The sequence below is a fragment of the Plectropomus leopardus genome, chromosome 15, assembly GCF_008729295.1.
Source record: "Plectropomus leopardus isolate mb chromosome 15, YSFRI_Pleo_2.0, whole genome shotgun sequence".
Taxonomy (NCBI): Eukaryota; Metazoa; Chordata; class Actinopteri; order Perciformes; family Serranidae; genus Plectropomus; species Plectropomus leopardus.
The window spans coordinates 28,631,272-28,648,538 of NC_056477.1; the positions used below are offsets into that span (position 1 = coordinate 28,631,272).

Genomic DNA, 17,267 nt, shown 5'->3' on the forward strand with positions numbered 1-17,267 from the left:
ACGTAGCGACCGTGACGTCACCCATCGGTTTGTGTACTATCGTTTTTGAGCCGAAAGTCCGGCATTTCCTTTGTGGATTTTTGGAGTCAGAAGTGAGCACATTTTGACACGAGAATGGAGCTATGGAGGAGTCAGTGGTGGATCTAGCTAAGAAGCTGAGGACACCATCAGCAGAGTCTGTCCCCTTGTACAGTTGTCATAAATGTTGAAATTAGTGATAGAGACCAATACATTGTTTTTTTTTTGTTTTGTTTCATTTTTTTGTATCAGGCCGGAAACATTTATTTCTTGGGCTGCCCCTTAAAAAGACGAAGAATCGAATCCTCAGTCGACTGAGATTACTACAAGTCAAGCTGTTGGTTTTTGTTTTTTCTTGTACTTTTGGGGCTGTTTTGGTCTCCAGATTTTGCTGCGGGGTGAGCCCTCTTGACTTTCATGCTAAACTGGTTCAAGCAGAAGTGGACATGCAGGCAGCGGCATGGAGGAGTTACTCGGCACAGAGGGAGAGTCATTTGATTTATTATATGAATGCCGCCGTCACATTGAACGTCCAACTGAGCCCAGTTAAAACGATATATAAAAATTTTATATGGAAAACGAAACAAATTGTCAAATTATCATATTGAACAGCTAAATTGACTGGCATAATTCTGAGTTGAGTATAGCCCTATGTGTTTCTGCTGTAAAGTTTGGCATTTTAACATGGTAGTCTCTGGGGAATTACTCTGTTTTTGAGCCAGCCTCTTGAGGCCATTTGAAAAATTGCAGTTTTTGGCACTTCCAAATTGGCTTAATTTTTAAGTAATGTCTTTCTCTATCTATGCGTTTCCATACTCTTTGTGTCTGTGGTGATGGGCATATGAAAATGTGGAAGTACAATCTGTAGCTTGAGCAACTGCCTTACAGCCATCTGGATGACGCATTTAGTGGATTTGAGCTGACAAATCAAGCACGGAGATCTGGATACTGGTAAGACGGAGGAAAGCTTAAGTTTATTCACACATATTACCCACATTCTTATGGTACAAAGCTTGTTGAAATTGAGCTAAGTATCCCTTCAATGTCAGTTGACAAAATAGGTCATGAAAAACATGAGAAATCAAAACTTACTCTCAAGGACGTCATATTTTTCAGTACTCTATTTTATGCATGGAGACCTAAGCTAAAATATTTGGTCAGGGCATACAGGAAGAAAGAACAATAGCTAATACTCATATATTTTGTGCATGTCAGCCCCACTGCATGAATTAGCTGTAGCTCTGACTTGAACTCTGGATCTCCCATTAAAGATCAGAAGATTAGACACAGATGTTCTTCTCTCCTCCACAGACTCGTCGTCTTATTTCCAAATTCTTAGTTTAATTTAACAAGTGTAAAAGATGTCCTGTGGCCCAGGCTTACCTGTGCTGGCTCCACTCACTGACAGCTGCCGAACTGAGCCTGGCAGATTATCCATCAGTCTGTGAAAGGAGTGAGAGAGGATAAAACAGAGAGGACAGAAACATGAGAGACGTAGGTCTGAGGTGGATGGCAGGGTGGGAAGAACGCAGCAGCAGAACAAGCTGAATCTAAGTCAAAGTAAACTGTCCGACAGGAAGTTCATAAAAAAGTGACAGCAAGTACAGTTATTTGTTGTACTTATTATACCGTGTTCTAACTGCAAGTGAGCGTCAGATGTCACGCCATATCGTGTTACATCGTATGCTGTCTGTCCACACCGCATCTGTTAAAATGGAACTTTGTCATATTATGTAAACAAACCACTTACCTATCAGCTGTGCACTCAGAGACATAACCACTGAAAAGATGTGTGAGCGCTTACATCCTCATTACTGATATTCACAACAGTACTATCACACGTAACTTATAGATACTATTGTTGTAGCTTCCACGCTACATCATACCACCATCTCCACTTTATAATATGAGCTAGCTTGCTAGCATCCTACAACATTTTGCAATATTTACAGAAATATTCAGCTCTCTCGCGATCACCCAGCTGGAGCCAGACGCCAACTTATTGCAGCGACGCTCAAATTTCCGTCATGCCAAATGCTGGACTGAGTAGTTCGCAGTTAAATTTGCTGTTTTATGTTCCAAAATACAAATATCACTTTCTGTCAGTGTTTATAATTTGTCTGTGTGTTGAGGACATGGTGGCTTGAAACAGCTTTTTCTAGTCTTTTGCAGCGCTTACAACGCGAACAACAAGAATAAAAATAGAAACAAAAGCGCTGCTTAAAACGGTGTGCTGCATCGCACGATCGCGCTGCATCGCTTGCAGGCAGTTAGGACAGCCCAATAGGAAATAATGTAATGAACAGATTTAGTTGCTGACGCTCACTTGTGTCGTGTCCAGTAAGAACACAGTTTTACACCGAACGTGATAAAAACATTTCACCCTGCGTTACTTGCATGTATACAGCTGCTAGAGCATTTTTTAATCATTTTTAGCTCGCAAAAATTTGCCCTCAACAGCTGTGGTTGTGCTTGCATTACGGCTAGAGGGCTAAAGACTAAACTTGGTTTTGCAGTTTTTGCAGTGAAATACAGTGAACAGGTGGCTGTAAACATGGAGCCCTGAAGGAGAGTGAACCAAGACGCAACACTATTATTTATCAGACTGTAAAATCTGTTGTTTACTTTCCACAATAAAAGACTAACATATTACTCAGAGCATTTTGCTAAGATGAAAAAATAGCTTACACAAGACACAGGTGTATTATCAGAGCTTACCATGTTTACCATCAGGAAAATCTCAACTAGATCTTAACGCTAATAGGCTATCACTTTGTCACGTGAAATTCTTTCTCAAGTTCAAAATTTCAGATTGATTTGGTGATTTGTTTTGTTTTGTTTTTTTTGTTTCAGCTGCTTATAGATTTCTGCCTACCCCCACTTTAGGTCTCTGCTGTAGTAAGAATACAAGTGACTACCGACCTGGCCTTGGCCTCCTGGACCTGAGCTGGGTTATTCAGAACTTTGTCCCAAGGCAGAGACCCACATATCCAGTGAAGAAGACAAAAACCCAAAATCTGGAGGTCACCACGTCTAGATGGAGCTGTAAAGAGACAAAAAATCAGACGGTTTAGAAAAAGTAATACATTGGATATTCATCTGCCATTAATGTTCTTTTATCCATAAATCACCCGACTCAATCACATGTTTGCGAAAGCTCTTTTTTTTCTTCTTCAGATCAATAGAATTGTTCCACAAAGAAAACAAAAAAGCAGCAGCACAAAAGTCAGTGGTAGCTCCACTTGTATCATTAAGGCTCTCTATAGTATTTTCCAACCACAAATCTTTCCCCACAGCAGTCAAGGTTGGACACAAGTACCATTTACAGCACTGGAGAGGTGTAACAGATTTGTGATTCATGAATAAATCAAGGATTGTGTGAGCACAGATACTAATTCACCTCTTACACTGTGTCTCCTGTCAATGGGACATTTTTGTTTGGCCTAACAAGATGGAGACTGATGAAGATGAAAACTCGCTCTGAAAGAGATCTCTGCTTTTGATTTCTGGTCGGTTTGTATGGATCCAGATGAAACACAATGGCAGTGAGATTACACAGTGTAGAATAGCTGGATGATGATCATGGTTGCCAAGACAAAAAAAAAGCAATCTAATTGACTTTTCAGTTATTTCTTCTAACAGCGGTTTATTTTATGAAAGCAGTGGCCTTTGGCATGATCCAGACAGAAAAAACATATTCCTCTCTTCCTATTGTAGATGCTGACTGGCTGTTAAACATAGAAATTACTTTAAAGAAATCAACAATGGTTTACTGTGGACTCCTTTCGTACTTGTGTTTGAGCCTGAAAGACACTGACAGTCTGCTCTGGTCAGGACCTGGAGCCATTGTTATGTTGAAACTTGGAAGATAGAGAGAACGAACCAATTCTTGTCTAATTCTGTATCAATAAGCAAGACTCCAAGCATGCTACAGGCTCCCTGAGGCTAATCTTTGATGGTTAGCAGTTTGGTGAAGTAAAAGTAGGCCGAGCAGTGGTTGGTATTGTCACTGTTTTAACCCACAGGCCCCGCTTTAATATTATACACACTCGTATCGCTCTGAATGCTTTTCAAAATCAGGCTATAAAAAATACTATGCATTAATATGATTTTGAGGAGTTTATTTTTTTAACCAACATCAGTCCTAATCATACATATTAAATATTCATTAATTTTCAGAATAGTAGATCAGCAGCACAAACACAGCTTGGTAGTCTGCCATTGATGTTTTTGCTGTCCCCCTAGTAGGGCATGGCTATTGGTCCGAGATGTAATGGGTGGCGTTTTCAAAAAATTATGCTCAAAAGTTTACATTTTCAGGCCCCCAAAATGCTGCTGTCATGTGAACAAAAGACAGAACTGCAACAAAAGTCCTTAGTTTCATGCAAGAACTGTTGCTGTGTAAACAGTCACAGAGTCAGACCCACAACGTGCTCCTCCACAGTGTTAGCCTCTCGCTCAAATGTGGTCACTTCTGGTTGTAAAAAGACAAATGATGACATTCATAATTTCAAACTTGAGACTTCAAAATGAGAGTCCACCAACCAGTGGGTGACATCATGGTAGCCACAGCCATTATTTTAGACAGTTTATAGTTCTGCTGCATTGGTTTCCATCCTTTTTTGTTCTTAAACTCTTCATCATAAGTTTAACAGTGTTACAGGAGTGCAATACTCTTTTTATTTTTTTAATCCACTTCTTGGCAGAATTGGTTTGTGTCACTGCTGTTTCTACTGTTTTCATTGCTATGTGCAATGAATGTGAATAAAGCAATGACAAATTCTTCATTCTTTATTAATCTAAATTGAATTTAACAGCACTCTGAAGAACCACTGTGCTCAAAACATGCTTTACACCTCGCTATTTAATTATTAAGAGCCCTGTAATCAGCTGTGTGTCTGCACTGTAAAGGCCTCCAGGGGGTACAAAGGCTTTCCGCGAGTCATAACCAAAAACACTTCAGCACTTTGGGGATTTGATCTGGAGGGCAGGTGGAACAACAGAATTTAATACTGGGGAATTTTATAAAGACATAAAAATGGTATGTATGACACCAGTGTGATTTCCAATGTACTAAGGCTTCTTTAAGTACAAGTCCAGAGTGTGTTTGCGTCTCATTGTGAGTGTGTGTGATTGCAGGGGTCTACATTAATGTGTGAGGTCTATCAATACTTGTCGACCAAGTCCATCCAGAGGGGTCGAGCCCGGGGAGTTTTAGCAGCTCAATACTGTAACGGCCGCCACACATCTCCGGAGAAATTACCTATCGACTGGCTCCATCAGAGGGGACAAATCTCCTCCCTGAGCCACGGCCGGCATTGATCCTCCCCAGCCACCGGGCTGGTCTAAGGAGGAAGCGTGGTCACTGCCACACAGGACCAGATTACAAGGAATGGGTGGGCAGTAATCTGATTACACATGAGCAAATTTGTTTTATAAGTATTACTTCTTTTTTTTTCTTGGTCATCATAGCTGGGAGCTTCAACGTTGGGACAGAATATCAAGACGTAGGGATGTGCTGGTGAGGAGAGTGTGAGATGAAAGGAAATAACTTCAAAAAAATAAATGTTTAGGTGTGCCTGAATAAAAAACTCTGGGGTTAGGCAGGAACACTAAACAGCTTGGACCCAGCAGGGAGGCTCAACAATCAATGAGGATGATCTGAATGGGAGAGGTGGTTAAAGACTAGATGCTGACACGCACTGTATAGAAAAGGCCTTTGAGACCAGTGATGTTGGCTGATGTCTTTACATGTCGGTGTCAGAAGCCTTAAATAACTGAGATTTGAGGATTTCAACCTATGTGGGGGTTCTATAGAGATTATTTTTCCCCCAAAATTAATTAGGGATAGAAATGGGGGTATGAAAAAAAAAATCAATTTATATGTTGTTTTGCGATTTTTTAATCAATTTTTGAAGCCCAGAATCAATGTACTTTAAATGTTGAGGTGGAAAAATGCTGACACTTTTATTGTGGTAGTCTACAAATAAGGTGATGTCATACACGTTTAAAAACAAAAAACAAAGGGGTAGGTCAGAAAGCAGAAAACAGTGGATAGCCAGAGAGCGTCAATTTTAGCTGCTCAAATAGCAACTGAACTTCAGCAAGCCCGGGGCAAGCAACCGCCAGATCAGCAAACTTTCTGTTGCTGCCATATATACTTCTTATACATTCTATTGTCTGTGTAACCCACATTTTAGTTAGTAAGCAAGAAAGTAAAGTTTATTTCATGAAGCATCTTTCAAAAAGCAAGTTCACAAATACCCTTTTTACCATCATGCAACCAGTTTCGTTCTGGTTCCTGCAACTAATTTTGACCCGTTCAGAGCATTTCCACCAAAAGCTAAATTGGCTAAGAACCTGAAAAGTGAAAAATAGCACGTTTTCCTTGACCTGAAGTGCGAACTGTGACATCATTAGTGGGTGTGTCATATTCTACAGGTTGAAAAGAGAGGACGGAGAAGACAACAATGAAAGAAGTCAAGTGCAAAATCGGTAATCTATGTAATCTAAGATTTTGCTACAACTGTCTAATTCTGTTTTGCACCCTCTGTAGATGATGCATTGTTGATTACAATGGTACTGCGCAAAACTGTTGGAAACATGGTTCGCCAGATAATACCAAAGTTCCTAGCCATCCCAAGTCGATTCTCGAACCAAGGCAAATTTGGTGGAAAAGGGGTAAAAGTGCTTCACTGGAATCTAATAGTTACAAATAACACCATAAAAACAGTTTGTAGCTTATTTACCACATTTCTATGCAACGTATGATGCTGCTGAAATAAAAGTTAGAAAGACTGACTGACATGATATGTGCATTGTTTTTGGAAATATGTTTCATAATATATACCCTGTAGAAGTGTAGGATTTTACCTTTTCCCATGGACAGGTGCTAACAAAGTAAAGCAAAACCACAAGAAATCCTAATATCCAATGGCAGAACTTGTAGAATTGCAAAACAAATTGGCATCCTGGTATTGGGATAGTACGGAATTGAGCAATTAACATATTGTCCAAGCCCTAGTTTGAAATGTGCTATTTATATATAAATAAACATCATCATTGGATAAGGTCCAATTTGCACTCTAAAGCCTGAAATAAAACTACTTATCTGCAAAGCAAAGAAATTTACCAGTGGCGCTAGAGTTGACTGAGTTGACTTTCAAAGCCACTTTTGAACCAAACAGGAATGCACAAACATGCAGTGTAAACAGCATCAAGTGTCAACTATGCGTCAGGTCTAAATATGACACAGCCATTGTCTGTTACACTACATCTCAACAACTCTGATAATAAGAGTTGTGTGTGTTTGCCCTTGTGGGTGTAAAGTGTGCATTAAGCCGGCGTTACAGCGTGGCTTCCTATTGTGGTAAATAATTGCACAACACTTCATTGCTGCTGAGAGCCCGTTAAAGGAGAATAAAGATGAAAAATACATGTGATACTGACACTGGAAAAAGTGTTGCAACTCCCAGAGTGCCATAATAGATTAACAATTAAAAAGATCAACGACTACATTAAGCGCTGCTGCCCTCTGTGCGTGCTCTGGGCACGTTATCAAAGCTCATAATAGTGTTTTGTGTGTCTGCTTTTCTGCATTTAATGCATTTCGTCCTCATATGAGGAATGACACAGGACAGTACAGAGAGATATGTGTGTGTGTTTCTGTGTGTGTTCACATAAACAGCTCTCAGAGGCAGTTTGGACATGCTTGAAAGACACATACGCCACATAAATACAACACACACACACACACACACACACACACACCTACCTCTTACACATTCTCTACATGCTTTAGTCAGGGAGGTGAGGCGGCGGCGATGGTGTTGTTGTTAATTATCTCCTATTGTTATTCAGATTCCCTAAAGCATGCTGCAGTGTCACACTCTTAACCCTTCTGCTTCACAGTCCTGTCGTCTTCTGTCCGCTGGACGCCCACCGAATGGTGGTAATTACACCGTTTAGCTCCAAGTTCAAAGGACTGCCATTTGCCAGCTGCGTTCCCCAAACCTCACCATGGCAACCTGTCAACATCTTTGTGGGGATTGGTGCCATCAGGTCAGAGAAGGGCACAAAAGGGTCTGGTCTTTGGTTATAATCTCCATGCGCAATGGAAAATACTCGAACACTAAGAGATGACATTATATAGTAGCTCTGTTGGAAATTAATTTCAAGAAGCGAATCGCAATCGAATAGTAAAGAAGTTAATCGTAATCAGATGCTGACATTACTATTTAAATGAGGACTTTTGTGTCCTAACAGCAAACAGACATCAGACTATTGCATCATATCAAATGCCCTTTATCCTCTTGGGTGGGTAAGTACACTACTTGCTGTCTTTCCACATTTGTGCTTTTTAAAGATTAATTTTGGGGGGTTTTATTGCCTTTAATTGACAGGACAGTGTGAGTGTGAAAGGGGGAGAGAGAGAGGGGGAGACATGCAGCAAAGGGCCGAGGCCGGATTTGAACCCGCGGCTGCTGCAGCGAGGACACAGCCTCTGTACATGGAGCGCTGCTCTATCCACTGAGCCATCAGGCGCCCCACATTTGTGCTTTTTAAATAGAAATAATTACTAGAAATGACATGGTGTACAGCCATCAGCAAGAATGTTTTTAATTGTGATGGCCATTTAATTTGACAAGACCACTCCAGCTAAACAGAAACTTTCAACTCTCTAGCAATTTGCCTCCAGCTAGCTGCCACCTTATTGTAGAGGCCAGGCAAAAAAAAAAAAAAAAGAAAGATTTTTTTATGTGAAAAATACCCCCTTTTACACTGCCTTTTCAGGGCAGTAAGCTTTTATAGTGTTCTGTATAGAAGGTACGATCGTGGAGTGGGGTGACAGAGTTGTCTCCCCTTTGAGCAGGCAGAAGTGGAAGTAACACCAACGAATCAAGGTCTACATGAAGGGGGAAGTCTGCAGAACTGGAGCTAGCGTGGGACAGCTGTAATGTTTTCTCAAAGTGTTCTGTGTGTGACCCACAGTAGGAGATTAAAATCCAGCAGTTAGCAAAGAAAAAGAAGAACAGCCGTAAATGTCCGCAAACTGGGAAAACAATGAGGTTTAGGATCTCCTTACACTCAGAGCAGAGGACAAGATCAGCCGTCATATAACACGGACAGTAAATAATTGTTACTGCCATGTTATGCCATCATTATCGTTTAGACGTGGCTGCAGCCGCCGGCACACAGTGGTGCAGCTCTTGTTTGGTCCTCTGTAAAAAGTCAAAGTTGGCATAAAGAAGGGATTCTGCAGCAGCCCTTGAATAAAATGTCTGTGTAAACAGAGTTACCGAGACCAGTGCATCACCTGAGCTGAAGACAACTCACCATGTAACGCTCAATAAAAGTCAGTGTCATCGACTAAAGCTTATGATGGTGACCAGCAAAAGTGGAGTCAATTTAATCAATAATACTCCGAACATTGTGATGAAAGTTGTGATTTTATACCGCGTGTAATGAATTGGATAAGCAAAAATAATGGGCTAAATTTGAGCAAAAAAAAAAGTTATGAAATGTAATTGTAATAGGATTACAGAGGAAAACAGACATCTCTCATTTCTAGAAAGATTCACATTTTACCATTTTCTTCCCATAGCTGGAGTTTTGTTGAGTTCTTTGAAGCACTGCTGTAAAACAGGCATGGATCTGTGTTTTTAACAGCGATTAACTCAGTCAGGCGTACAATACTCTTGTAGCTCCAGTTAGAGGACTTGGTGGAAAGCTGGATGCTTTCTCTACAATCATTCAGAGTAGCAAAAAGGTGTATCACAGTTTTTGCAGCTCACCTTTCTCCCATTTTTTCAAAATCATATTAAAATTGACATGGCTTCCATTTGATAGTTACTGCTGACAGGACATTTTCTGCCCCTCCTTTACTTATCGATCGAGTTGATTGAAACACTACCGCGGCGATTAGGCAGTCTGAGCCACGCTAACTCAAAATATCGAACTGGAGGGGTAGTGGAGTTGGTCGGCGTGGAGCTCACGGAGGTTATCTGTGGCTCGGGCCTCCCTCTCACCAAACATCAAAGCCCTTAATTAATGGGGGATGAATACACGATGCAGGTTATGACTTCAGCTAATTAGGGAATTGTTAAACAGAGACGGTACCGGGGAATTCAGCAGGGGCTGCGGATGGAGAATCGATGGTCAATGAAGAGAGGGAGCATGTAGGCAATTTGCCAGTTAATGTGTTCCCAATATCAGACGAGGGAGGCAGAGGGCGGCAGGGCGGAAAGACGAGACTCTTTTACATGCATTGACAAACAAAGACTGACACATTAAAGGACAGAGCTTATTGTAGGATTATAATAGATACGGTAAAAATACCTAAATAGCGAAACATGTGAATACTTTTCATTCTTCCCACACTTTATAATACAATCAGGTGTAAGATAGACAAATTAATGGGTGTCTTTGTCATGATGGTTGTGTGTAGGTTAATTGTCATGTTTTGTTCCAGAAGTGCACCCACTGCGACATATCCACCCCGACTCGAAAGACTGACTACTTTTTGAAACAAAAAAAGGACTATGGTGGAAGTGACTGAATCAACAACTCCTTCAATATAAATATGACATGAGTATCCTTTTAAAACAGACTACAAAAAATTCAAATCTACCCTTTAGGCCAAACTTAATATTCAAGGGAATCTGATTTCTATTCAAGGCCAGAGGTCCGGAAAGATTGGTGATAAGGTAATACGTCTTTGCCACACAGAGAGGCTTCAGTCGCCCTCTCTTTCTGTGTCATAGATCTCACAAACAACTTGTTTGTTGATTCACAGGAAGAGTTTAAGTGTCAAAGTTTTGTTGTCCTCACCTCTGTATTCTGAGGTTATTGCTGTTTGAAATATCTGCTTTGTGTCATAGTGGTGTTTTACATTTCCACCCTTCACAACTCCAACTGTCTCTGTGCAAATCAAACACATGGGCTTCATGCTGGGTTGCAGCAAAATGAACGCATATTTCTCTGTCCACTCTGCTTTCTTAATCAACTTTTCTTTTCTTTGCACATTTGGATAGTGACATCCACACCGCAATGATGACGTAATGTACACTGACAGGAAACGCCACAGTCTCGCTTTCTCGTGCCTACAGGACAGAATGTGAACAATCGTTAGCTGTTAACTAACTTGTTAATTTTGAATGGACGCCTGTTAACCGACACTTGAACTCTGACAGGTAATGACTTAAAAGTCATGGCTGGCTGTCAACGTCGACATGACATCGATGTCAAAGAAGGAAACTATCATAACTAGTTTTAAGGCTTAGTCTCAGCTTGATCTCCAAATAGACTATTTTCTACAAAATTAACAATTTATTGATAAGTATAAAACTTTTTTTCTTTTTTCAAAGCAGGAAACCTACACTCACATTGTATTACTGCATTCCTAATGTGAGGTGTGGGCTGGGTCCAGTGTGGATCCAGACCGGAGTCTGGACTTTGCTTTCTGCTCTGGGCTCTTACTGTTCATATATCACACACACACTCTCAGTCAAGCAACTCACACTTTTGTCTTTGTTGTTTTGTTCTTTTTGAATTATTTTCAGTTGTTTACGAGACAAATTTCATGAAAATCGAATTTCTCTCATCGCATTTTAGATTTTCCAAAACTGAAAACAAAACCAAAAGGAGGTGCAGAAGTCTGGTGTTCTCTCAGACCACTTGAAGTGCAATATGCTCAAAGTTTATTTTGGGATTTTTGGCCAATGATGCCAAACAAAGCTGCCTGACCCAACTTTAACTGAACACAGTTAAACCCATTGTATAGAGACCTTATTTCCATGTAAAACAAATGTATGTGTGCGCCGTTTTACTAGACACACACTTACAGATACCAGCTAACTGATTCTCCGAGTGTAGGTTTTAGGAGGATTTGAGCTGTATGGTTGCATCCACGAGGAAAGAATTCACTCCACTGCCCATGAAGTTTGCAGCACTTTGTGATCACTGCAGCACATAATGTCTTTTTATCAACTAGTTTAGTTTTAGTGGATTTTTTTTTTCTCTCAAGCCTAAACCTACTTAAAAATTGAAGGGCTTACCAACTCCTTTGTGAGCATCGATGCTGGTGTATTCGATGGTTCCATTGTGTCCCTTCTTGGGGTTTTCCTTGTATTCTTTGTGGTCTCCATCAGGACAGTATCTGTAGGACAGCCCATAGTCTGCGAGAAAGACCTACAGGGCACACACACATTAGGAATTACTGAGCAATCACATAAAGTGACTTTATGCTGTTCTTTCTTGCATAATTCTCATCAAAACAGATCACTGTTAACCGACCATTTGGTTTATGGGCATAATTTGCATGATGAAATATAGACCTTGATTGCATTACATACATAAAGTGTATTTTCTGAAGAAAGAAGCAGACCTCACTAGGGCTGTCACTTGAAAGTCAGAGATGCGAATCATCAGTTGGGTACCCCTCAGTTGACTGAGACTGTTTCAAGTTGAGCAGTCATCTTTTTTCTTTTGCTTGTAACCCAGTAAGTTTACATGCACAGTTTAGTCGAACTACCTCGATTAGGCCATTTAATTGGACTACTGTCCTTGTCCCAGCATACAAGCACCAAGGGAGAATCGATTTATTGACGGAAGTAGGTACGACTCCACCACAGCGGGTGGAGATATGCTGTTTTTGAGCTAATTGCTATATATCTATATTATTTATACAGTCTTTTATACAGACCTAATCAAAATCATTACTGTATATTTACAATAACTTTGGGGTCGAGAAATGCTGCATCACATACTGTACATATAATCAAACAGCGCTGTGCAAACTCTGCTGTCACTAATTAGATTTAAGCCACCTAAAAAATCAGTATCAGCCTAAGTGTAGCCTATGCTATATTTAGAATATTTTCACGGGTTTACCTTGTTGTAATACAGCCCTAACTGACAGGGCTTTGAAGCTGTTATAACAAAAACACCAGACTCTCACTGAGAAAAACTGACATTTTACTCCACTAAATGGCAGAGTTTCTTGTATACCGCTGCTTCCATCAGCTGTTGTGGAGGGTAAAGAGGAGCAAATACTCAAATATAATGGGTATTTATTTTTGAGGTATCTGAAGTAGTCTGTTTTTCTGCTGGAATAGCTCATCTTCTAATCAAATTATCTGGGTGTGTATGTTCCAAGAAATTTAATTGCAGTCAGACTAACATGTTTACATGTATTTTAAAAGCCCAGCTTTAGTAAGACTAACACAGTTATTTGCCTTTTTCTAACATCATATAAATGTACGTGCTGTGCAGTGTACTTAGGGAGACATTTTGGTCCCCTGATTTTGCTGTGGAGTGAGCGCTCTTGACTTTCACGCTACTTTTTTTATAATAATAATAATAAGAAGAAGAAGAAGAAGAACTTTATTTATATAGCACCCTTAAATAACACAGTTTACAAAGCAAAGCAGCAAGTTTACAAAGCAGCAAGCAGCTGCAAACATGCAGGCAGCAACACGGAGGGCGAGAGAGACCGCACCGTTAATACCATACAGTCTCGGGCTTTTGTTAATATCTAGTGTTTGATAAAAATGTTGCACATTTGCAACCCGTCGTTTGGGCATTTGACCAGTTTACTTTATTGCATGAATGCCCCTGTCACACTGTACATCCAACAGAGTCCCATTCAAACTTTAAAATCTTATATGAAGAAAAAAACAAATCTTCAAATATTTGTATTCGACTGGCAAAATTGTAACTCGGGTACAGCCCTGGACATTCATACTGTGCACATGCAGCATAATCAGATAATCAGAGACCTACAGTGGACTCACCTGTTCAGGGTCTCTGAAACCCAGCATGAGGTTGGCAGCTTTAATGTCTGCATGTACATATTCGTTCTCATGAATATACTCTAATACGTCCACCTAAACCAGGCCAAACACAGAGAACACACAGATAAACAAGAATGACAATTATGATGAGGAAGTTAAAATGACACGGAAGTGAATGTACAATGTCAGAGGTATGCTTTGTTCCCATTATGGTAAACAAGGGTTGTTATCTTATAAATGGCCCCTACTACATCGAGCTTCTTCATACAACAGTCCACAAACATTGAATAAAACAGAGTCTGCATGTTTTCTATAAAGATAATCTTACCAGTCCTTGACCCAGCCAGAGAACGGTGGTCTTCTTCAGTCGACCTCCGCTGCTCTCACAGACTTTCTGAAGGTCACTGCCCAGTCGGTCCATGGCCATGAAACGATACCTGAGTGGTAAAAGATCAGGAGGTTTACATCTTTTTTGACTAATTCTGAATAACATCCCATTAACTAAATTCTGATAAAATATATTCTAATATATTCTGACGAGAATATTACAAAAGCAAGGTGCATCAAAGACAAAGGTTTTGGAATCAAAGGAATCAGACGTTTATCATCCAGAAATTACAGGGTTTGAAACAACCTTGCCGTTAATGCTATGAAGGAATTTCATCAAAAATTGCATCTTTTCCCTCGTAGATAAAGGAGGAATGAAGTCAAAATGACTTTAATGTTCTGTGCTTCAAAAGGATGTTTTATTTACCAAGCTTTACCAAGGTGTAAAGTCTAACATTTGTAACGTACACACTTCTGAACTAAGATAAAAAAATAGTATGAAATCTGATCTACATGTTAAATACACTATATATTTACAGACATAGAACTATTGTGTGTCATACTGGAAAATAAATACTAAAGTTTAATAATAATAACAATACATTTTATCTATAGAGCGCTTTTCACAATACTCGAACGTTTAACAGAGACAAAAACAAAGTCAATTAAAGTCAGTTAAACATACAGAATATATAATAACAAGATGCGTAAAAGCAAGACAGACAAGCATGAAATGTGAAAGTTTGAACTCCAGAACTCATTCTGAATCCCTCCTTCCAAGGTAAAAACACAAAAAAATATCTGTAACAGGATGAGTCAACGGATAAGAAGATCTTTGGTTAAATTCTCACTTGTGGTCAATAGAACCACACAAAGGCAGGCCACTAAAAACTAGCCTTGAAAGTTAGCTTTCTTCCTCTCACTCAGCTGCCTTGAAACCTGAGTGAAAAGCAGACAAATACACTCCGAGGATAGCACAACCAACCTTTGAACATTTTGATTGGCTGATAGATGGATACATTTCATTCTAGAAACCAGAATCTATCTGATCTAAAACATGAAAAACAAAAACATCAACACATTTTCACCTATATTAATGGCTTTTTTTCTTATCCCAATAGGATACAGATACAGATCTTATGTTAAAGAACCTGCTATTATTTTTTGCACCTGCTGATATATTCTCCAAATGCTACAGACACAACTTTGTCCATTTGATTAGTAATGCCATTTTAAGGGGCAAAATATTAGAAATAAATCCACAGCAATACAATAAAAAAACAGAGAAAATTCTGATGTTTTTAAATGCAAAATGGAGCAGACATGGATTACAGTTATTAGGTTTGAGCAGTATCATGGTTTACGGGGTATTTAGTAATCTTGAAGGTATGTTAATCAATACTGTCATAATTACGGATCGTTTCATTGCTGTTCTGTTGCTACAGCAAAACCTTTGGTCCCTGTTTACTTCCTGTCAGATATTGCATTAACAATCAATCCAACGGGACATACACTTGGACCCATTTAGAATGTTTATGTTGTCAAGTCTGAAGTGGCCTGTAGGCGCTTCTCTTTCTATTAAAGTCATATGTAGTGCACAGCATGCACCACCTGAGCTCAGTCTCTGGTCTCTACTGGTGGAACAGAAGGCTGAGCTGAAAGACACAGCGACACTTAGTGGTGGAGGGAGAAGGTACAGGACTGTAAACAGCTGGCAGCCAGCAGGCAGAGAGAGGCCGTGGGGAATGACAGCATGTTTTCAACATCTGATTGTTGGAATAGTGGACTTACTGTCTAGATAATAGCAAGAGTGACAAGACGGTTTCGGTGAGTTTTGTTTCAAGTTTGAATTAAGTGTGTTTTCTGATGAGTTAATGAGGTGAATAAGCCTTGTCAGTCTTCCATAACCGAAAGTCGGATTTGTGGGTTTCTAATGTGAATTTTGTGAAAATCTGAAGAGGAATATTTTCTTGTTACATATACAGTGTGCAGTCAAATTGTCCTCTGTATTTGAGCCATCCTCTACGGCGCAGTGAGCAGCACTAATAATATACATGTTTTTGGTGGAGGAAACCAGAGCAACCCGCGGAAATCCTTATAGACACAGGGAGAACATGAAAACTCCATACAGAAAGGACCTGGATTGGCCAGGACTTAAACCCTGGACCTTGCTGCTGTACGGCAACAGTGCTGACCATTAAGCCACTGTGCCGCTGAATAACTGCACTGTGCACACTTTTCCTGTCACATACTGTATACCACAGTGAAATTTCAGTAAGGTATTAAGGTATGAAATATTATATACCACCCAAGTCTAACAGTTATCATCTGAGAACATGTTGTCCACTAGGTGATGACTCCGTCAATACCTGAGTTCATTATGTTCCGCCAGTCCTGATCCCCAGTATGTTGGGATGCCCAGGAAGTCCAGTTTCCTGCTTCTCTTCCATTTTTGCACTGGAACAAGAATTGGAAAAGGGATAATTATTTCAATGAGTGTTTAAAACTTTTACACTCCTGTGGTGCCTGAAAAGAATTACAGGAGTCAAACCAACAACTAAATTCAACTCAAAACCACCATGGTGTGTTGAGAAAGGTGCCTGGGGTCATGCAGTTTTTCTGACAGTTAGTCTGAAAAGAATGGTTGGCAACTAGAAAAACTTTTGATGTTACTTCCAACAATTTTAGTGTCTAATCATTCTGTAACCTTGACCGACCCCCAGTCTAACATTTCAAGAGGAGCCTAAACAAAAGCCCTAAAACTCTCAGAAAAAGTAGGCAAATATTTTGTCCAGAATTCCAATCTGTCCTTGTAAGAGTAATAATGCGTGCATGCAAATATCAATCTTAAAGTATTGAGGGAACAAACACACAACTGCAAACACACACACACACACACACAGAGGCCCCAGACAAAGCAGTGGGCCTGGCTCAGGGCTCGATGGCGGCTGGCCTGACTGGCGCTCAACCAGACTGGCAGGTGGTCAGGGGCTCAGCGGAGGCCCGGGCATCATTACGTGTGAGTGGCTTCCTCTCTCTCACACCTCTCCAAATGAAGGCGTTGGAGAGCTCAGACAAGCGCGGAGAGGGGGGCTAACTGCCACTGAGGTGCATGTTTGCTTTGGCTTA

General features: G+C 40.2%; 1 protein-coding gene across 2 annotated transcripts in view; it reads right to left on the minus strand.

Annotated features, from left to right (window-relative positions):
* Positions 1–17,267, minus strand: part of vrk2 (VRK serine/threonine kinase 2) — a 29,727-nt gene that overhangs the window by 6,938 nt on the left and 5,522 nt on the right. For both annotated transcript variants that reach the window (XM_042502075.1, XM_042502074.1), the window contains exons 5-10: positions 16,508–16,595; positions 14,140–14,248; positions 13,812–13,904; positions 12,075–12,207; positions 2,941–3,061; positions 1,402–1,460 (exon numbers count right to left, since the gene is read on the minus strand). In XM_042502075.1, the coding sequence (XP_042358009.1) occupies positions 1,402–1,460; positions 2,941–3,061; positions 12,075–12,207; positions 13,812–13,904; positions 14,140–14,248; positions 16,508–16,595 (603 nt within the window). The remainder of the gene's footprint in view (positions 1–1,401; positions 1,461–2,940; positions 3,062–12,074; positions 12,208–13,811; positions 13,905–14,139; positions 14,249–16,507; positions 16,596–17,267) is intronic.